The sequence below is a fragment of the Sturnira hondurensis genome, unplaced genomic scaffold (genome assembly GCF_014824575.4).
Source record: "Sturnira hondurensis isolate 20B ecotype Veracruz unplaced genomic scaffold, ASM1482457v3 Scaffold0000780, whole genome shotgun sequence".
Lineage (NCBI taxonomy): Eukaryota > Metazoa > Chordata > Mammalia > Chiroptera > Phyllostomidae > Sturnira > Sturnira hondurensis.
Genome location: NW_028073411.1, coordinates 726,892 through 750,697, shown reverse-complemented (window position 1 = coordinate 750,697; position 23,806 = coordinate 726,892). Strand labels below are relative to the sequence as shown.

Here is a 23,806-nt window from a genome sequence, read left to right as displayed (position 1 = left end):
TTTTTGAAGAGTGTAGTTCAAACAGTGCCAGTGAATGGCCTTTCTGTGCGTGCACACGCTCTCACCCATGTAAATGGGCATAGACTTCCCTTCCTTTGAATGGATAGAATTTGTCTTATTTGTTGCTTTTTCTTTTGGCACTGTAGACAACTTGGAGGTATGTTGAAACTGCTTCCTGTGATTTCATGAATTTAAATATTTACGATAGAATCCTGCACCTAATAAGCAATAATAGGTTTCTAGAACTGAGCTTCTTAAATACATTTAATTTATAATAGTTTGGGTAACTTTCCTAAGTTTGTTTATTATTCCTCAAACCATGGTAAAAAAACGAAGACATTCATGATTATAATTTAGCTGATTGTCTTTCAAAAGTTCAGAGTCAGATTTAGAACAAAAGAATTATGAGAAAGCAGTGCAGAGGAATAAAGATGAGGTTTGGAGCCAAAAGTGCTGGTGTGGCACCCAGACCCTGCCTTCTCTCATCTGTGCGTCTTGTGTAAGAAGTTCAAGCTCTCCGAGCTTCAGTCCCTTCATATACAACATAAGCAAAATTATAATTTCCATTTCATAAGGACTCTGTGAGGTTAAATTAGAGAGTTAAGTGAAATCTTATACAATACACTTCTATATGGGTGTGAATGTTACTAAAACTATTACAGTTTGTGCTATGGGGTGCATCACTTATGTAAAAGAGGTAAAAGAGCAAATGCCATTCAGGATTGTCCTCCCTGTAGTCCTCCACTCACCGAATCCCACGCTTACCTTATGTTTATTGCTCTGTTTCCTTTTCAGTTGATTTTCTAGTATTTAAATGATAACAGGTGAACTTTCAGTATTAATAGCGACTGTGTCCTGGTTCAACTCCTGTGTTATGTATTTATGCTCTAAAATGCAAGCATTGATTTCTTGTTCCTAGATTGTGGGAACTGACATCAATATGTTTTCCTGTGTCGTGAAATAGACTCAGCTTTTATTTTGATACCTTTTGCTTTTCCCTAGATTTGAACATCAGTCAAGGAAAAAATGAATATTCATAGAAACCTTTTACATATTGCCAATTATATGCAAACACATTCAACAGATCCTTGTACTTAATCTACACCAATTACATAGGTACATGATTTAGTTTTAAAGTATGCCTAATAAAAATAAATAGAAAAATAGACACATATGCCTTCAAAATATGTATCTTTCATTGTAAATGGTTTTGAAGCTTTTTCAGAATTATTGAGAGCATGTCTGTTCCTCTCTGTGTGTTCTACAATGTATTTTTGTGCCTAAACCGGAATCCTATTTCTGTTTTCTGTATAATTGCTTTCTTTTGCCTAGTACTAGTCACTAATTATTGGCCAGGGAGGTCTGGAAAAGAACATAGCTTTTATTAAAGTATTAAAGGTAATGTTTTACTGATAGTTTTCATTAATTAAATCCCAGCTTATTTCAGTCTCTTTGGTTAAGAAATAAATGTTACCAGAAAGAAGGGGTCCATTTGCCTAAGTGCAGCAAAGCCCAATAAGACACAAAGAGGAGTTTGCAGCCAAGAAAGGAAGGGTTTCGTAAGAGACGGTGCCATGCCCAGAGTGCTAGGTAGCTCATGCTGAAAGACCTGACTTCCCGATGGCTTCTGGGGGATGGGTTATATAGGGGAAACTCACTAAGCATGATGGGTAAGGGAGTTAGGGTCATGGCCCGGAACGTGGCCTTCACTGATTGGGCAGTGCTAGGGTCGGAGGTAGTTGATCAGTGCATCTGGTCCTGATGTCAGCCATGGCCTCGCTTCATCAGCTTTCACGAGGAAGTGTTCTCTGGCGTTGTTCAGGAACTGATGCACAACTAGATGTTATTGCTAGCTGAACAGAAACTGTCTCCATGGTCGACAGACTCAAGGAACAACTGGATGCTGACCACAGCCTCATTGCCCTGAAGGCTTCATGATTAAGCAAGGGGGAGACCAGGGTGCTAGGTGAGTTAGGTTGCTAGGTGAGTCAGGGTGCTAGGTGAGGCCTAGTTTGAGTCAAAGAAAAAATCAAAACAAGAGGCCAGGTTCAAGAAAATAAGGTTTTTGCTTTCTGCATGGTTACAGAAACCCGGAGTGAGATGCATGAGTGGCCTGGTAAGAAGTGCTCCAGGAAATGACTTGCTTTTATCGTGTGTGTGTGTGTGTGTGTGTGTGTGTATGTGTGGCTTGTCGCCTGGGTGATAGAGCAAATGGAAGGAAAAGGTAGAAAGGAGAAAACAAAGGCTGTGTCCGTACAGCTTCCTTTGAATTGGACCTGACTGAGAGATTGGTTGGGTCTGATTCAGCGGAGCCTGTATCCTCAGCAGCAGTGGTGGGGAAATTGCTGCCAGGGCCGCTGTAATTAGCTGATTCGAGTCAAAACAAGCACATCCTGATAACATGCATTTCTACCCTGACCCTCACCTACCATTTTCAGAATGGGGATTCCTAAGTAGTTCTCCGTGGAGTATTGATATGCACTTCTGGTTTTAAATATTAATCTTTAATGGTGAGGAAAGAATCTATTTGTCTTGGCTTCAACGACAGGTGAATATGAGTGCACAAATCCATTTCTTCAGTGCCTCAAAGCCTAAAACCACAAAAACTTGAAGTCTGCTTTTACGTAGTTAATTTATGAAATGAGAAAGTTAGTTTGGTTCCTCAGTAACATTTTAATAAGCTAAATTTACTATGCTGTGTCGCAGTATGGTGACTTCATTACTTAAATGCGTTTTATTTCTTGGGTATGCTTCTAAGTTAGAAGTATGCCAGGTCTTGAAAATAGAAAATGAAACATGTTGATACCTCCAATTTTCTATGTTTTTAAAAATTATTTCACTTGTTTATTTATTTATTTAAATACTTACAGCAATTGTACATAGTATTGTTTCTGTAAAGAAAAAATGGAGTGGCTGTTATAAGGCAAGAATTAAAAGGAGAGGTTAGTGAGATTTTCAGTGGATAGACTAAATTTAAGAAACAATTAGAAAAATGAGCAAAATAATATGCTAGTGAAATTTATTGCACTCGAAAACACATGTCGTCTGGATAATCCACCATATGACAAATGATAGAAAATCAGAAATAACCACATGATTTCCACATATTATATTAGACAACAGTGATACTGTGATATGACAAGTAATGAGATTTCCTTAATTAGCTCTTCCTAAACATGTATTCATTCATTAAACCAGTTTTTGTGGAGGGCCAGCTAGGTGCCAGGATCGAGACAGAAGCAGTAAACACAGTGGACGTGATGTTTGCTGTCAGGGGTCACACTGTGGCCTTGTACGGGATGTGGCAGTTAAACGAATACATTCACAAAACCGTTAAATATTCGGTAGACTCTATGACAATACGGCCTATAGTAAGAGCAAATAACAAAACCATCTAACACAGATGTGGTCTGCATGATGACTGCATTGTGGTTGGTTTTGGAAAAAAAGCAACATCTGAAGCTTTCGCATATTTAGCTTTCACCTGGGTCTAAGCAGTTTTGAAATGAAATAATGCAGTGATCTAGTTTGCGTAAAATGAGATAAAGTGTGTTCATCTTAAACAGAAATTTACATCAGAAAACTCACTTACCATTGATACCTTGGTAAGCAAACACGTGCTGCTTGTGTAATTCACCAGAACTTCCCAACTTGTGTTAGAGTTTAGAACTGTTAAAGAAAGAGAGAAAAAAAAAACAATTTCTAGGAAAATATAAAATTAGTTGGAAATTAAGGCATTTTAAAGCTGCTTTAATTTGTACAGCTAATATTAATAATCTGTGGTCAAAGCAATTTTAATCTCTCGAATATAAACAGCTTTAAAATTAGTGCATTTTTATGTCACTTTAAAATGAACTGATCAATTATTCAGTGAAAGAAATCATTTTCTTTCTAACACTGATTCTCGTGCACTGATGATGCATTGTTACTTTGGAAATGAGAAGTAGTCTTCTTTTCTGATTCTGATTTTTAAAGATAACTACTGTGATAGCAAATTGCAGCATTTTTATTCTACAAAGTGAGTTAATATCTTGTTGGCAACATTTTAACTTACTAATGGTTTTACTAACATTAGTTGCACCATCAAACTGGAAAACAATATTCGGCCTCAGAGCAGAAATCAGCCAGTTAGTCAGGAGAAATACACACTTAACTTTATTTAATGCTGACATTAGCGCCAAAACTTGTTGAAAGAGTAGTATGCTTACTTCTGTGTGTGCAAATTTGATAAAGAGTTGGAAAACATTGCCCTTTAACGGCCATGACTTTGAAGGAAAGAACAATCCATCCCTGACCAGAGATGAGCAGGCCATTTGTTGATAGCACGCCGGCTGCTCAGATTTCTATAAAGAGACGGGAGCTATCTACTGATTGCATTGGAAACTAGACAGCTACTCTGAAGGGAGTGAACATTCAGGTCAAGCTCACATCCCTCAGATCTTAGAGATTTGTAAATTGGAAAATCAGTGACAGCAAAATTACCATTTCATTCTTACTTGTGTTTGCAGTATAAACAAAGCCAACAGCCCTCCCCCACCCCCACCCTTCTTCCCCTGACATTTCACAGCCTTGAAAGGCTGGAAGCCAGAAATGCAATTAATTCAATGTTTCTTTAACCACGCAAATGTCTCTTGTCAGAGATAGCATCCATAAGAGTAGCTGCACCCATTTAGGTGCCCCTTGGTCGAATACTGTAGGGAGAACCGTTATGTTAGGTTTCTATGACTTCACAAAGAGGTTGTGGCCACTGCAAGTACATCTTTAAAGAAGGAAAGAATACTGTCAGCCAAGATCTGCCTCCAAGCTCTGGAAAGAGGCTAGCAAAATCCTACTCACATCCCTGTAAAGCAGACATATATTTTTGTATTTTTTATAGGTGGATACAGTGCAGACCAAGAATCCCCCTGGCCACATTGAGGAATCGTGTAAAATGAATGTGTGTGCTCGTAAGTGAAATACACGTAATGTTCCAACTCAGTGTGTTGGATCCTAACAGACCTGGATTTGTCTTCCGTAAAAAGAAATTGATTTCCAAGGGGCAGGATCCCTAGCTGATTAAAAGGAAGCTCTAATTTTGAAGAAAACCAAAATGGCTTTAAAATAAATTCTTTGCCAAAACAATAGAGAGAGGATCAAACTATACTTTGCAAACAACTGAAAAAACAACAACAAAAAAACACAAAACAAAACCAAGCTTTCAACATGGAATAAAGGAGCGATGTGAGAGAGGTTTTGCAATCTTACCATCACTATGAAGAAACAGAATCAGATGCCATCATACTCAGGAATATGAAAAGAAGAACAGGAAATCCTTTTTCTTCGGTTTGCACTTGAATGAACTCCAGCCAAGAGTGGAGATGTGTAGCCCTTTACCGTTCATGTAGTCAGTGTGGAGATTTGCTGTAGATACGATCTCACTTGCCTTGCTTGAACTGATTGGATTCATTATGAAGAGATCGCCTGAGCCTGTGCTAGGTCAACAAACGAAGTAGACATGTGTACCTCAGGGGTGAATTCCCAGAAAAATTAGACTAACACTAACGTCAATCAGGGAACTCGACAAACTAGCAGACATGAAAAAAAAAACAAAATTTAAGTTCTTCTGATACTTACTGAAACATAGTTTCTTATGGTATAAAAGCAAAAGGTAGATCACAATATATCCACAATTTCTGATTGAATTTAAGGTGAACCTCATAAGTGTTCAAGGAATGTAGGGCCATTATATCAATAGGGAACTGGCCTTTAAATGTGTGGTCCTATGCACTCATGTATGCAAAGAAGGCTTTTATAGTATTAAGGATGGATTGCATGTGTGAAGTACTTCTTTGCATTGTAGCTGTCTGTTCAGTGGAAGCACTGTGTAAATATGAAGTCTAACTTTTGTATGGGTGTGAGTGTTTGTGTATGCGTTTGTGTGTGTGTAAGTGGAAGAGAGTAAAATTTAATGATTGACATTTGCACTTTGGTCTGTTACCTAGAATGTAAAGAGGTAAACTGTCTCAAGCCACTCAAACGTGTTATGATCATTATTAGAGATCATTATTCACAAGGGGAGCGATGCCAAAATAGGGTGAGTACTGCAGAGGCTCTCCAATTCCATATATCTATGGCAGCTGAGCTGTGGAAATGAAGATGGTCACAATGTCTGAGATAATGAGAGGAAGGAAGGCCCTGTGAAATTGGTCTGAAGAAGTTGGGAAGTCCAATGATCTCCCTCGGGCTATTTCACTCCGTGACAGGGGATGGGAACGGTGGATGATCTTATGGAAGAGATTTGGGAAATGTTTGTGTTTTAACTATATCTTTTAAATCTACCAATAAGTTACATGTGTTTTTTTTAAAGCATTTATTCAACCTAAATTATATAAATAATCATAATGGGCATAGATAAGATTGTAAATATTGAACACAGATTAACATTTTTAAAAAGATTTTATTTTCTTTTAGACGGAGAGGAAGGGAGGGAGAAAGAGGGAGGGAAATATCAGTGTGTGGTTGCTTCTGGCACAGCCCCTACTGGGGACCTGGCCAGCAACTCAGGCATGTGCCCTGAAGGGAATCGGACCGGTGATCCTTCAGTTTGCAGGCTAGCACTCAATCCACTGAGTCACACCAGCCAGGGCACATTAACGTATTATTTGTAGTCACCACTTGCCATAATAATTGTCAAACTATTGTTCTTTGGCATTTGTATTCATTTCTTTTTATCTTGCTGATTAACTTGATAGTTGATTATTTTTACCTCTTTTCTCTATGTGACAATCAATTGAAGCTGGTATCCTGTCTATGTATGCTATTACAGGGATTTTTGTCTTTGTTTATGCTAGTATAATAAATTATAAGTCTACAAACTGTATAATTCTATTGTATTGAATATTTTTCTGTGACAAAAATAATAAAAATTAACCTGCTTTATAAAGTGCCTGCATTTTCTATTTTAATGGTCTCTTAAAACAATGAGACATGAACATTCTCCCCACCTACACAATCTGAGAGTGAAGAACTTAGCCACTTAAAGAGGAAAGCTCTGAGAGACCATTGTGAGAGCTTGTGGCAGAGAGCACCTTGCACTGTGTCCTGGGAACAAACCTGCAACCCAGGCATGTGCCCTGACTAAGAATGGATCTGGTGACTTCTCCAGTCATGGGCCAACACTCAACCAACTGAGCCGCATTGGCCAGGGCCAGGAGTCTGGCTGTTAAACTTGGCTCTGCCACCACACGGCCAGATCCAACAGATACAATGTTTGTGTTCTCAGGTGCTCCACTTTCTCATCCGTAAGTAGTAGGTTTAAACTGCACTGTCAATTTTGAGATCATTTTAATTATTAGCTTCTAAGGTTTTGATAACTCTGAAATATTGCCATATGATATTTAATACTAAATCATATTAATAATCAGCACTGATCATCAGTAGTAAGAGAACTTCCCATTGTTTTTTTGGCTTAAATCGACCCACATTTTAACGCATGCCCCAAGACTAAGGGAAATATGAATTTCGAGCTGTTACTGTACCATTCTTAGTTTGACCTAATGTAATATGCATTAGAGTATAAATAATCATGTCCTGGGATCAAAAGGTCCCTCTTAGTTAATTGGGCGAAGGGGCTCCTAAGTATAAAATCACTCAATTCGTTCCTGAAGAAACCTTTTTGTTCTGCATGGAGTTTAGTGCGTCCCTGGCAGAATATTAAAGTAGGAGAACCAGTTTTTCCTGCTCTTTACCCCCCAAGGATTGATCAGCACATGAAGGTCTCTGCGACTTCAAAGGCATTTGTGGGCTTGGATCCTCCTGGTAGGGTTCAGAGAAGGAAACCCTAGCCCCTGATGTTTGTTGCTGTAGGCTCTTTCATCTAATAGTAATTCTCTTCTTAGAAGACGCAACAGGCAGAGGAATCTTGCAACTGTTACAATTTCGTGATTAATGTTTAGGAGCAAAGTGCTTCACACAGAAAAGCAGTACTTTTATTTTAGTTTCCTGCCACCACTCCAGCTGGGAGAGGGCAGAGAAACAGTGGGAAGCAAAATGAAAGCATATATATGAAGTCGATTTTTCCCTTTGCGGCATTCTGACTTGCAAAATAGTGTCACTTTCAAAGTCACAAAGGTGGCGTGGATAATCTTCAGGGATTATTATTTAAAGAATTGGTGACAATTCTTTTGTGACCAAACTTTTTTTTTGTCATTTAGGGGAACTTGCCACTTAGAGCATAAATTTCAATTTAGTCAATATATTCTTTACAAGATTAGAAATGAAGGTGGGGGAATTGCAGGCTTCCACCAACCAAGCTTCTCCAATGCCCCACACTCTCTAAATAAAATTCTTATCCTTGCCTCTAGACACTTAACAAAGAATTGAAGACTGAACTTGGCTCAAGAAAAATGTCTTTAGAGTAAGTCCCTCCTTATCAGTGGGGTGTATGGTCCCAAATCGCCAGTGGTAGATGCCTGAGACCGTGAATAGTATGGATAGTACCAAACGTATATACCCTGTTTTCTTCCTCACACACATACCTGTGATAAATTAGGTGCAGACAAGATTAACATCAATATCTAATAATAAAATAGAATAGTTGTAATAGTGCGCTGTAATAAGTTATGTGAAGGTAGTGTCTGTCTGTCTCTCTCTGTCTCTCCTTCATGACCAAGAGGGCTACTAAGTGAATAATGGCAAGGCAGCGTTTACAGTGTGGATGTGACGGACAAAAAGATCATTCATGTCCCAGATGGGACTGAGTGGTTCTGTGTGTGAAATTTCATTGCACAACTCAGAATGGTGTGCAATTTAAAACTTATGAATTATTTATTTCTGGAATTTTCCATGTAATATTTTTGCACCACCACTGACCATGAGTAACTGAAACCTTGGAAAACAAAACCGTAGATGGGGGAAAGGGCTGGTGCTACTTTATAGATCAGTGGAGCAACTGTGAATATCTACCAATTGAAAGGTTATGTTCAAAATCCATCATTGCAACTAGACTTGAGTGGTGAACACTACGTAGTGTACAGATATCCAATTATAATGTTGCCCACCTGAGTTCACACCCACAATCTTGTATATCAGTTTTATTGCATACACAAAAAAGAACCCATCATCATATCAGATTTACATTGGTAAAATTGTACTGAAATATTTAAAATTTTAAATATTGAGGATTAAAATACTTTTGGTTTTTATATCCTTGTTCTATATCCTTGTTCTATATTCTATATCCTTGTTCTGGTGAATATAATTTAGTTGACCTAATTTTGATATTTCTTTGATAACTTTTAAAACAAACTATCGAGAGTCAACTCTGTGCAGACATTATATTAATTGCTCTATTTAATATTTATATCAAACTTGTGAGGCAGATGCTGTTATTGTAGTGACAGGCACCTGGTTTACAGATGAGGGAAATGAGGCCTGGAGAGTTCTCAGGTTCTGGTAAGTTTGCAGAGCTACAGAAACAGCAGGAGATGGAGGTGAGTTTTGAACCCTGCCTCTCTGGTTTCCGAGCCTGCACCAAATGGGCGAGCCATGGAGCTTTCAAGCGGAACACTGTCACAGGATGGGTGAATGAGTTAGGTTCCAAACCTGTGTGTGGGTGCAGAGATAAATTTTTCGACTCTGTGGAGCACACTCCTGTGAGCCCGGGTGTGGCAGATTCAGCACGCATGAACCAGATGAGAGAGGTAGTCAGACATTCTAGTGCGTAAAGTGTTGCCATCTGAGACAGTAGGTCTCTTTTAAATACTGAACATAGGAGAGGAGAAATTCTTCTCTTAGTTGCTTTGCAAACTAAAAATAATACTATAAATATGTACTGCTTGCATCATTTTTTTTTGAAAAGGAAGGCTTCGCTGTAGGAATTTGGGTGGACTGAGGAAAATGGCAACTGCATTCTTCAAATAGAACTCACAGTTTAATGGGAGTTCCGGCCATGTGGGCTGATTATTACAAAGCCATGTGCTAAATGACAGGGTGTACAGTGGTTAAGAGTGTACCGTCTGTAAACCAGGCTGCATGGCTTACATTTACAGTTTGAGCAACCTTGGGACAAATTACATCTCTCCGCCTCCATTTCTTCATTTGTAATGTGAAGTTAATAACACCATATACCTTATAAATAAGTTGTGGCTATTAAATGAGGTTTATCCAGGCAGTGCGTGCGTGACATAACTCAGTAAATGCTGGCAATTAATAATTTTCTTATTGATTGATGCTTACTATAATCAACATGTATATAGAGCATCGTGGTTGCTGACTGAGATGTTCATGGTGCAAAATAAATTAAATATCACTGTCAAAAAGTGAAGTAACAGGCACCTCACAGAAGAGGAAATGCCAAGCCCTCAATATTCCCCATATACTGTGAGGTGAAACTCAGCAAAATTGTGTAGGTCTGGCTTCTCCAGACTGAGTTGTCAGTTTCTGCTCTGCTAAAATTCAAATCTTGGAGCTCTGTGAGCTGTAATTTTTTCAGGCATAGGTAAGTGAAAGGAAGCTGCAAAAGCTGAAATCAACCGTTTGACTCAGTTCGATGATGAAAGTTTCTTAAAGGGCAAGAAATAGTTGGTGAAGATCATGGTGTCCGTAATCACAAAGGAATATGATTTTCTCCAATTAGCAGTAGTTTAAAAATTGTGAGACCTAAGAGTAACAAGTTATTTGTCAGATTATCATGACTCAAGATAAAGCTGATTATGATGATCACAAATAAGTCATCGTTATCTTTTGCAAGTATTCAGTAAGTATTTGTTATAGATGATGAGGGCTCTATTTTGAGTTCAGAAAGTGTGCTGCATTTATGGGATGATGGATTTAAATGCATGAAATATAAACAATAAGTATTTCCTGAATTGAACTCTATAATATTTAATGTCCGAGAAGTCAGTGGCTCTCATTTTAAACATAGTAATTGGCTAATTGTGCATATTTGGGAGGATAAAACAAATGAATAATCATTGAACATGCTCAGTTTTTCTCACCAAAATCACTTTTTGGATGGAATATATTGACTAATAATTGTGACCATGGAGAATGTAGGCCTCAGAAATGGCTCCATGTTCTTGAGGATACAGAGTCCTGCCCATGAAAACGTACGGTGATTATCCTGTAACTTCATACCACAGTTTAGCAACCGAACACTTGAAAAGCAGGCCAACTGCAGATTTTTATTAAGTCATAAATTTTCAATAATTTTTACATTTTTTATGAAAGACCTAGCTACTCTCTATTTTTATGGATGTTAGTGCCACCTTAGTAACTATCTTATGCTGCTGTCTGTGAATTTCTAATGAGGAGTTAAAATTAATGTGAAGAGAAATGAATATTTCTAGTCTCTCATTTCTAGATGGTAGGGGAGCAATGCACGTTTCCTGTTCCAGGAGCTCGGAGTTCTGAGATCCGGTACTGCTCAGTCTGTTACGATGCTGCCCTATAGGGCAAGTCTGTCTCAGGAGCAGCTGTGGGGAGCAGGGGTCTCTCATCTTTCTTCTCTCTGTGTCTTGCTGTTAAAGGCGGGTCAGCAAGGATCCTTTTCTCCCCTATGTGTCAGACTTCTGAAAGAAGCAGGCGTGTCTATATGCCTTTTAGAAAGAGCAGAAACTGTCTGTCTCCTGATAATACATTTCAAGTGTATTATGCTACAGTTCAAATCTGCTGGTTGACTTTTTAACGTGTTTGCATACTTTTTATATAAAAGCCTACCAGATTTCTGAAGCCAAATTAACACTTGATTGTTTAAAAAAATGGTTTGAGAAAGATACTGATGATATTAAGGAAACAATTGATCCCAAGAGCCATTTAATAAAAATCCCTTGATAAGTAGACAACAAAAACACCTTGCTTTTTAGATGGAAGTCTGTGAAAATGTTTTTGAGGTTGACTTCCAATGAGTAGTTCTACCTTAACGTTGGTTGTATTGAAAGGAATACTAAGGCTTCTGTAAAGACAGGGCCTTTTTATCTTCCAAGAATCCATTTTGAGTGCTCAGAGAAAATGCAATACATGTCTTACACCCAGGCTCCTCCGTAATTGCGTGCTCTTATCGTCTGAGATTAACATTGGGGGTAAAGAGCATGATTAGAGGATTCTAAATGAGTAGTTACCAAGCTGGAATGACGCAAAAGTTAACACAAAGTAATCCAGCAATCTATTTCACGCAATACATGACTTATGCCAGTTAATTAGCAGTTTAATTAGCCTGATGTTTCATGTTGTGACCTAAGCCGTTGTACTCCCAGTGGGTCTCATGGAGACAATGGAAAAAAAAAAGCTTCAGAATTGTTGATAGTTATGTCACATGCCACCGGAACAAAACATAATTCTCCCTTTTCACGATAAAGAACATCTAAATGTTCTTTTTTAAATCGAGAGTACATTTTTTAAAAAAGCATTTTATGGTATGAAATACTTAAAAAATAAAAGCATATCAAATAACTGCATGTGCTATTGTGTTACATTAACTACATTTTAAATTGTAAGTGGCCACGAATCAGTGCCTGAAGCAGTGATTTTCAACCGGTGTGCCACAAGAATGTTTTAAACATGTAATACCTGACTGTTTAAATGCTCTGATCTCTTTTTTCTTAAACTGTCAAATAAAAAGATGACAACAGCCAACATTAGCTGTCTAGGGTGAGTGATTCCAACATATATCTATTTTTTGTCAGATTGGCCAAAACATACAATATTTTTTCCTTACACCGCAGACTTTTAGTGATTAGCTGTGTGCCAAGAGAGGAAAGAGTTTAAAAATCGCTGGCCTAAAGTATTTTGAGAAAAGACATGAAAGATATGTATTAGGGTGATCATAGTTTTGAACATATAATGTGATTCACAGAATTCTACTAAGGGCTATTGAAATTACTTACAAAGGACCGCATTTTGGAGAGGCCTGAAGAAAAAAAATATGCATTTTAGGAGTAATTTTTTAAGTGCGTGTCATGAAAGGGGTCTCTCATCCCCCCTTCCTTCCCCAGTGAGAGCGCATTCAGATTGCGTGTTTGTCTTTATTATAGAAAGTAGACGTTTCTGCTAAGCCCGAGACAGTCAGCACCCACAGGCAGGCTCTGCCTTTTCACTGCAGCGTGAAGAATTGCCCCCAGTAGCTATGGGTGTTGGCCTGTAAAACTCAGCAAACCTTCTGGGGGGGGGTGTTTGTTTTCCTCTTCATTTTACGCAGCTGACAATTCGGAACGTACAGGAAAGAAAGTATTTTAAGGATCGGACTAATTTCTTTAGATTTTCTGGGGCTCTCTTTCCCAACCAGTGAAATCTGTTGGCTTCCCACTTCATGGCTATGGAACTGGGCGATTTGTCTCCTTCCGGTTTGAATGCTACAGGAGGTCTGCAGGGCTCTTTTTCCCTTTCAGAAATTGCTCTGGAGCCTCTTTTGGCTGTTAATGTATGAATGCCATTTGGGACATAACTGGTTATTATGTTGCTCACAGATATTTTATTGTACACAGAACCGAGTATTTATGGAAATCTAAAGTCACTGTTATGCAGAACCTTACAAAGAGAAAATTGTTTGAGTTTTATTTTCCTCCCAGACTCTTTCCCTTGACTAACACATCAATTCAAATCGCTCCCTTTTAATTTAGTAGAAATTTTTGGCACGTGGAATAGGTATATAAACACTATGAATTTTTAATTAATAGTATATAATCAATTGGAAGATCTATTTTTTAAAATAAGAATAAATTTGAATGTATGATAAAAAGATAATTCAGTAAACGTTTGTGCTAGGGTGGACAAAAGATGTGTGATACCTAAACTGGTTTCTCTTTAGTTTGGTGATGCATCCTCAGGCAATCAGAAAGCTACAATTAAAATTTTGGTCTGATATTGCCTGATAATGATCTCATCTGAGAATAATCTTTTTTCTTAAATATTTTATTTATTTATCTTTTAAAGGGGAAGGGAAGGGGAGAAATATCAATGTATGGTTGCCTCTCATGAGTCCCCTGCTGGGGACTGGCCTGCAACACAGGCATGTGCCCTGACTGGGAATCGAACCTCGATCGTGTGGTTTGCAGTCCCGCGCTCAATCCACTGAGCTACACCAGCCAGGGCTGAGAATAACCTTTTAGTTTAAATATTTTTACTTAGTATTTGGATTATTGTATTTGTTGTCTTTTGGATTTTCTATGGAAATATGATTTAAAAAATATGTATATGTAATCATAAATTAAAAGTGGTAGTATTTAGAGCAGTGATTATGCACTGGTCTTTGAGACTTTGCAAGTTGCTTAACTTCTTATCTGTTTAAATGAAAAATAATAACAGTGTCATGCCATTATTAAGAAAGTGGGTGAATTAATATACAAGTTACATCATATAAGTTAATACATACAGCTTATAGCACCTGTCTAACATAAAGTAAGCAAGTGTAAACAAATAGCAGTTGTTATTAAAGAAAGATCAGAAATGTGGCAAAGGTGCTGGGCTTCCAGAAGCAGTCTGAGTGCAGTGAGGAACGGTGCCTGCCAGGTGGTAGGTGTCTCTCAGTATTTTCTGCTACTGAAAATGGACAAATATGTTTTCTGAATGTCTTAGCTGGTCATGAGTTAGGTGGGGATTAAACTGCAGGTGTGTCTGACTTTATGTTTTTAACTTTTTATTGTATTTTTTCCATTGCCATCTGTCCCCCTTATTCTCCTTCTTCCCCACAATCACTACACTGTTGTCTGTGTCCGTGAGTCCTTTTAACTTTCTGCTTAATCCCTCTACTCCCTAAAATCTCTTCTCCCTCACAGCTGTCATCAGGCTGTCTAAATGTCTTTCTCCATTGCGCTTGTAGTTCAGTTTCTTCATTAGATTCCACATATGAGTGAAATCATGTGGTATTTGTCTTCTTCTCAGTGGCTTATTTCACTTCGTGTAATGTTCTCCAGGTCCATCCATGCAAAGGACAAGTTTTTTTTTATTATTTGTTTGTTTATTTTTTACCACTGAGTAATATTCTTTTGTGTGAATGTCTCATAGTTGTTTTATCCATTTAACCTATTGATGGACACGTGGGCTGCTTCTGATGGCCAATAAATACGAAATGATGCTTAATGTTACTAATCATCAGAGAAATGCAAATTAAAACCATAATGAGATACCACCTCACACCTGTCAGAATGGCCATCATCAATAAATCAACAAATAACAAGGGCTGGCAGGGATGTGGAGAAAGGGGAGCCCTTTTGCCCTGTTGGTGGGAATGCAGACTACTGCAGCCACTGTGGAAAGCAGTATGGGGATACCTCAAAAAGTTAAAAATGGATCTGCCTTTTGACCCAGCTTTACCACTTCTGGGACTTTATCCCTCAACAACCCAAAACACTAATTCGAAAAAAAAAAGTAAGCACTCCTATGTTCATTGTAGCATTATTTACAATCACCAAGATATGGAAGCAACCCAAGTGACTTTAAACCCTGATTTCCTTAAAGCTTTTAGAATTGTTTTTTGGTATAGACGTCACAACCTTTACAAGTAAGGTTTTGTTTAGCATGCCTTTGAAAAGGTATTTTTGGAATTATTTAGAAAATATAGACATGCTTATAAAACATGAGAGTATTTATAATAGTTCTCATTAAGATGAGAACAATAACAAGGATCAATTGTCAGTGCATACTTTGAGCTGTTTCCACGAGTATCTCTTTGAATTAAAAACTATTTACTGAAACAAACAATGACAAACACATAAGAGCTTTGTTTATTTTGTAGTGGAATTCAGCTGGGTAATGAGGTAAGGTCACATTCTCCCCTCCGCTTCAATTGTCTCTGAATATTTGTAATTACATTAATGAAAGGTGCCCAGCGGGCTGTGGGAAGTACTTTTTCGCATAGTGACATTCTGGTTTTGGCTGTTGCTGTATTATTTGTGTTACTATTCAGTTTTGTTTAAATGTGAGGTTTGGAAATGTTTTATTTTAGTTTTCTGCAAATATTTTACAGCCTTTTTTTCCAATTAATGCTTTTTTTACAAGATATGTTACAGTTAGGTCTTAAGTTTGACTACTTTTCATGTAGGCAGTTGTCGGGCCTAACGTTGTCTTTCAGGAGTTACCGTTACTTATTAGATGAATTTGAAATTGATAAGCCCTGACAATTCTCCTCTTACTGTGCCATTTAGCAATATTGGGTTATAAAAATATGTGTTTAAAGAAAAAAGAGCTTTCTTTCTCTTGATGTGCTGTTGGTAACTGATCAAGACTATGGAATAAAGTGGGTCACAGTTAGGCACAAGGAGCAGAGTTGAACTGCTATTCAAGTTTGTGTATGAATTACATAAAGTAGCTTTGGACATTGCATTTGGGCTAAGCACTCCATACACGGTTGCCCAATCATCTTGGCAGGACAAGACAACTTGGTTCTTCTTGGGCCATGCTCAGGAACATCGGATGCCTGGTCATTTCTAAGAAATAAATTTCAAATTTATTAATTTAGAATCGTATTCCTCTGACTCTAATTTCACTCTCCAATTTTCCTTCCCCTTCTTCCTCTTCATGAACTCTAGTCTCCAGCTAAGCCTGGTTATGTTCAAGTGACTTTCTCTGTCTCACACTTTCCTACCAGTTTATCTTTTTAAAAAAGATTGTATTTATTTATTTTAGAGAGGGGGAAGGTAGGGAGAAAGAGAGGAAGAGAAGCGTCAATTGGTTGCCTCCCACATGTGCCCAAACCCGAATCAAAGTGGAGATATTTTGCTTTGCAGGATGACACCCAATAAACTGAGCCACGCCGTCAGGGAATACCAGTTTTTCTTTTTTAGGAAAATATATTGTATTGGTTATGCCATTACAGTTGTTCTATTCCCCCCCCCCCCCTTCATTCCCCTCCACCCGGCACACCCATGCTGTTATCTCTTCCAGCAGTCTCGAGTCCATCTGATTCTATTATACATCAACAAATCTCATCTTTCATGATTCTTATTTTGGTAAACTTTTCTTGATTACCAAGTTGTTAGTGCTAATTTAAAGTAATTTTATCCGCATGATTTTTGTACTACCTGGAGCTTCCTGCCTTTAGTGATAGAATTTTCTTAGGCATGTAAGTGTATATGTATGCTAGTTATTTATTATACTCCATTCTCTTCACCGGGAAAGGTCCAGATTTGATTCATATTTCCCTTCTTCCCCAGTTCCCAAAGAAGTGCCTTGCTTGTAGCAGATATGATGCTCTCTAAATAGTGATTGAATTAATTGATGCTATAAATTTTATGTGAATCTCTAGAGCATTTAATAAAATGTATAAATACTAGTCACTCAATAAATATTTATTGAGAGTTTATTCCTACAATATATTAGGTGCTATGAATATTGCATTCCTACAAAATACTGGGTATTGTGTTTGAGATGATCTACTCATTTACATACATACATATCACAAATCACGTGATCTCTGGTAGCGCTTGCCTTTTTTTGCGTTACTCGTGATCTACTCAACTGCAGGAATTCTCTTGTTACCAAAATAAATATGTGACTCAGATGTGATAACTACATCATGCCAGGAGTAAGGTCCTGGTGGATGACAAGTGAGTGCCGAGGCAGGCTGATATAAAGGGAGGCAGGAGAAGATATCAAACTGTATAGGGCAATAGATTCCACCTTGAGAAGATTTATCTTGATCCAGGGAGAAATAAAAAGCAGACAGTGGAGGTGTTTAAAGACAGGGAGGTGGAGGCCCTGATTTGTTAGGAGAGTAACTTTCCAAGCACTGAAAAGGGAGCTCCAGGGAGGGAAGAAACAAATAACCCTAAAAGGATTTGGATTTTGCTTCAACTGAGACATATTTTTCTTCGACTTAGATATCTGTGCCTTTACTGGCCACGCTTTCTGTGAAATAAGAAAGAATAGCCACAACTGCCCACTTCGGTCATTTCTGGGCACCAATACAGTGAGCTACGCTAGAGATTTATTGCCTTTGTAGAGGAATTCAAATAATTAATAACAAAAGACATACATATCAATGCATGCTTTCTAGCATTTATAGACACAGGACAGTTCTTTGAATTCCATATTTCATTTCCACTTAAACTGTTTATGTGTAATGACATGTTGGAGGTAGATACAAAGCACGATTTTGATGTAAAATTCCTTTGTTTAATACTGACTGTCTGAAGAGACTTTCCTTGATGTGAAGCTGGGATCTCTGGAGAAGTCATGCGTGGGGACTCTCTTGAAGCGGAAGGCCAGAGAGTCATCACTCATCCAAGGCAAACATCCCCTTTCCACCGCCATCATTATCTGAATGGTGGCAACTGCTCAAGCCATCAGCTGATGTTTAGTTTAGACCTCATCCAGAAGGATTTCTACTTTGTAGCATATTATTAAAGTATTTTCCCTGATACTGCTTTTTGTGTTTCATGGTTTAAAAAAAACCCCACAAATGTGTGCCACCTGTAGTGTGGATATGATTTTCACAATCCTATAGCTTGGAGGATGCACTGTTTTCTTTTGAAAACAATAAAGCAATTCATAGGATTTCATTTGTAGTTAAGACAGTTCTGGCGGGTCTCTGACTGTGAAATTTTAAGGATCACCAAGATTGAAGGCATGGTGTGTGGAGTTACTCTTTTTCTTTTTTTTTCCACCTGTAATTCCTGTTAAAATATATTCTAATAGAGCAGATGCTTTTTGCATCATTGTTTTCTGTCTGATCTTTGACTTGCAACCAAGGAAATTCAGCTTCAATCTTTTAGAGCTGAAAGGGTGTATAGCATGGCAGATGCTATCTGGTGTTTCGAGAATTTAGAACCCCTGCTCTAAGGATAATGATGAATGTGTGGTACTTACATTGTTAAATTTCCAAGGAAGATGTCCTGTGAAGTTTTTCTATGTTGCTAAAGCCACTCTTAATATCTCATATAACGCAGAGATTACACAAACCAAAACTATGCAAAGTACTTAATCCCTGATTCTACAGATAAATACCCACAATCATAATATAAAGTTTTCAAAATGTGTTATGTTTAAACATTCAGAATGTTTCATGTTTTATCATAACCTTCATGCAAAATCCTGCATAAGTCATACTCGGCATAGTTTATCTTATAATATTTTAAAATTATACTATTGTTTGATATTTGTATTGTTTTTGATAGGTTTCAGAAGGTATCCCATCATGCCTTTAAGGTCACTGTTACCCATGGTATGACAACGCTAGCTTTGTTTTTCTGATTGAGTTAAATGTTACATTGTAAACACTTACTTAGGAATCAAATTTTTCTTACTAATATTATTATGAAAAGGTACAACCTCTGATATATCATATTTGCAGAATATCTTACCACTGGATATCCTTTAGCAGTGTCTCCATGTTTGATTTGCCAATATTTTCTATTGATATCATAAGTAAGGTTAGGAATACTAATGTCACTCTTTAGTAATGTACTGACTGGCTAAAGCATTAGCAGAGTGAAGTATAAAAGTATAAAAGCTCTGGTTTTTTTGGATGCATACACACATATCTAAATATATATTATGAATTTTGCAATATATGTATTCTCACATATATATGTTTCATATATATGCATACAAAGGAGGTCCCCCTAAAGAAACAACTGTCTTCTGGAAGGCACAGGCTTCCCCGGCTAGATGAATGTTCCAGGAACCCATCTGTTGGTACACCACCTGGCATTGTAGTGAGAGGCTGTATCAGCTCCAGTAAAATTTGTTTTGCAGACTTTTTCACTGCATTTGCCCATGTCATGATGGGTGATTTAGGAGCGTGCCTGGCCACACTGAGTGCTAACTAGATTCTGACCAAACCTGGCATGACCCAAGTGCCCCACACTCTATTCAGTTGATCTCGTCCTGAGTGACTTTTTTGTTTCCCCGGTTGAAAAAACTTCTCAAAGGGAAACACTCTGCCGATGTGGAAGAGGAAAAAGAAAAAAGAAAAAAATAGTAGAAGCACTAGAAGGCATCAAAATTGATAAGTTCAAAAACTGTTTTGAGCAGTGGATAAAACGTCTCAATAGGTGTATTGCATGAAATGGAATGCAGCTACTTTGAAGGTGTCTGAAGCTAAACATGTTAAGAATCGGTACACAACCTTTTAATAAATAAATTCTGGATTTTTGAGCCTCCCTCGTATGTTCATATATTATTCAGATATATTTATATATCTTTATGCATTTTAGAACGCATTCTTCTTTGGCGAAGATCACCAGTTGGAGACAATTACTCAGCAATGATTACCAAATATCTGTTCTAACTCCAACACTGTGTTTGAGGCTGAGAATATAAATCTGGGGAAGATACTATCTGTGCTTTCAAGGAACTCATTACCAGGAGAGTCAGATATGTTACAAATACTATAAGATGACAGAGATAGAGAGGGCAGTTGAAGACATTTGGGAGCAGTTCAATGACACAACAAGCTTTTGAATCGAATCTTGTAATGAATTCAGTTTAATTATACTAAAGACAGAAAAAGAGGCATTTCAACTGGAGACAAAAGATCATGAACAAAGTAATGAAAGCATCGAGGTGCATCATGTATTTGGTAAAAGGCACAGAATCCAATGTGCTCAGTGTCCAGGGAACACAGAATGTGTGACTACACATGCACTGGAAAGAGCAAGGAGATTCAGCCTGAAAGAAGCCATGAATTTTATGCCTTGGATTTTAGGTTTATCCTGAAAGCATTTGGAAGTAGCTGAAAGCTTTCAAGCAAGGGTGTACTACAGTAAGTGCTTTAAAACGATGGCCCTGCGGGAAGAGTGGAAGGCAGTTTATAGTTAAAGTACTGGAGAAGGGGACTAGAGTATCTGATAAAATCAGATCATGTGATTCTGATGCCTTGTCCTTGGAGAGAGACAAAGAGGCACGTAAAGGGAGGGGTGCATAGTATTTGGTAGGAGGTTAGGAAAGAAAGGAGAGGAAAAATAGAGTGAAAATGTTGTTTATTTTTCAAACAGATGTTTAATTCCATGATCTCTGTCTCTTCTCCATCTAGTCCCCCATGATGTAAATGTTTGTGTGCTTGAAGTTGTCCCAGAGGCTCTATGAACTATCTTTTTTGTTTTTTTTTTTTTGCTGTTTTGATTGGGTGTTTTCTGCTTTTTGTATTTTCCAATTCTCTGATTTGATCCCATGCTTTATCTACTCTACTATTGATTTCCTATAATGTAGTCTTCATTTCAGTTATTGTATTCTTTATTTCTGACTGGCTCTTTTTTATGTTTTTGAATCTTTATTTTTATATTTTCTATATTTTTGTTGAAGTTCTCACTAAGTTCACTGAGCATCCTTATAACCAGTGTTTTGAAGTCTTCATCCAGTAGGTTGCTTGATACCATTTTGTTGGTCTTTTTCTGGAGTTTTGTTCTGTTTTTTCAATTGTGATGTGTTTCTTTGTCTCTTTATTTCGGCGGCCTCCCTGTGTTTGTTTCTGGGTATCGGGTAGAGCTGTTCTGTCTCTTGGCCTCAGGAGGGTGGCCTTAGGTAGTCCGTGTTCTGTAGGACCCAGGGTCACAGCCTCCCCAGTCCCCCAAGCTGGGCACTTAGGGACACCCACATGTTGTAGTTGAACCTTGATGGCTGTTGACCTGCCAAAGGGAAGGATTGGACCCCAGGCCCATTGGACTGTAACAATATTTTTTCATTCTATTTTTATTACATTTTATTGATTATGCTATTACAGTTGCCTCAGTTCCCCCCCTGCTTTGGCCCCTCCACACAGCACCCTCATTCCCTCAGGCAGTCCACCCACCATTGTTCCTGCCTGTGGGTCATCCTGTACTTTACATCCCCATGGCTATTCTGTTACTACTTATTTGTACTTCTTAAATCAAAGAGAGTTTGGGGAACTGAAAGTTCACATGGTACTACTGGAGAATGAAGCAACATGCTCAGGTAAAAGTAAATTTAGAGGTTAGTAGAAATTGATAGACTGTGTCATTCAAACACTGCTGTGGGAATGGCATAAATTCAATTATGTTAATTTATTTCACCACTGTGTCACTATTTGGACTCCAGAGAGGTAATGCAGAAATGTCCTTTTAAGGCAACTTATCTACCTTTTGTCAAGGAAGAACAACATGCTTTGAATAAAGTCTTACCACACAAAATTCTGTGAGTGAAAAGTAATTTGCTCAAAGGAAACCAGGGTAGTTTTACAAGTGACTCATACATTCCTGATTTAAGTGCAAGGGAGCCGAATCTTAAGGAATAAAGACCTGGCCCAAGTCTAGGCAATAAGTGAATGAATTCAGATTAAAGCCAAACTCCCAGCATTCAGATCAAGTAAATGGACAGTGAGAAAATACCCTTCTATGTAGCATTTTTGATAGAGGCATTAGCATGCTGGCCATGTATTACAATTACATCAGATTTCATGGAGCCAGCTTTAAGTAATCAGAGCCCTTGAATGCAAGATACTTTGCCAAGAATTTTAGGAGGAAAGAAAAAGAAGCAGGAATTTGATGATGAAATAGGTGAGAACCAATCTTTTTCTTTCTTTTTTTCTTTTTCTTTTTTTATAAAACAAGTTCACATAGGCTTATAGATTGAAAGAAAGTAAGAGGTTGAACAGAAAGAGAAAGCACATTGATAAAACAGGTGTTGACAGAGGCAGGAAAGAGAGGAATCCAAGAGTCAGGTGGACAAAAGAGTAAGAATCCTTTCTCTGGCAGGATAGCTCAGTTGGTTAGAGCATCCTCCCCACACACCAGCAGTTGCAGGTTTGATCCTCGGTCGGGACACAAGACAAGAAGCGACCAATGAATGCATAAATAAGTAGATCAACACGTTGACATTCCTTTCTCTCCCAAAAAAGAATAAGGATTTTTATTTAGAGATACAAAATGAAGTTTTTATGAGTCAAAGATACAGATAAATTTGGAGATGTAGAGGAAGGAAGGAAGCACAGTGGGTTCATGTCTGATAGCCTTAATGTTCTCAGCGGTAGGAGGTAAAATCGTGTGTTGAGATTGAGGGGAATGAGGGCACAGGGTTGGGGATCTGAGCAGGGCGTGGTAGCAACAGCTGCTGTGTGGAATGGGAAGACCAGCCAAGCAGGAATGAGTAATACGGCTGCTAAGCAGCTCTGAGAGTTCGACTGACATCAGAAATCATAAATTTGCAGCAGAGTCAATCAGCGTGGTTTTTCAATTTTCCTTGTAATTCTTGGCAGCTCAGGAGGAGGAGGAGGAGAACAAACAGATGGTAGGATTGATTTGGTAATGGGATTGGCAAGGCCGCTGTAAGAGAAGGTCGAAGAATGGAGGAATCTGTTTGCCTTAAGGAAGTGTGTTATCAGGGGGATCAAAATTAGGGGGAGGTGGCAGTTAACCCGGGAAAGACTGGAGACTGCCGGAAACCGGGAGAGAAGAGCAATGGGCAACATCAGCCTTTGAAGCCTAAGGAGAATTTCTGTGACCATGAGTGAATGGGATAGGGGATTAGAGAGGAGCTCTCACAGTGCTGGATGTTATAGTGGGACACTTTTTTTGTTGTTGTTGAGGAACAGTCTGCTTTTGTATCTGCAGATGTGGATTGCCAACACTGAATGGAAGTGACTGCCGCTGGAATACAGGGGGGGACAAATTTTAAGGGTAAATAAATGTATGAGTCATTCAAGTCACCTGGAATAATGACACGTGACAGAAGAAAGGGGAAAAAGCCAGTTGCCTAATTATTCAAGTATATTGATGAAGTAGTTACCAATCATAAGAGTTAGAAGAGAGTTAGTTTGATTGGGTTTTGTAGATACAGGGTTTCTTGAATGAGATAATAGACCAGTGTTCCACAGTTGGGAGGGGGAATCCAAGGATATGTCTCTCTTCCTGTTTGTGCAGTAAAATCTGTGTGGATA

At 38.2% G+C, this 23,806-nt stretch overlaps 1 protein-coding gene across 4 annotated transcripts in view; it reads left to right on the top strand.

Annotated features, from left to right (window-relative positions):
* Positions 1 to 23,806, top strand: part of PCDH7 (protocadherin 7) — a 411,669-nt gene that overhangs the window by 60,380 nt on the left and 327,483 nt on the right. Inside the window, exon 2 of one of the 4 annotated variants that reach the window (XM_037044698.1) lies at positions 4,877 to 6,411. The exons of the other annotated variants lie outside the window; for them this stretch is intronic. Within the exon in view, the coding sequence (XP_036900593.1) occupies positions 4,877 to 4,954 (78 nt within the window). The 3' untranslated portion in view covers positions 4,955 to 6,411. Of the gene's footprint in view, positions 1 to 4,876; positions 6,412 to 23,806 lie in introns of those variants that run through there. 4 annotated transcript variants of the gene reach the window in all.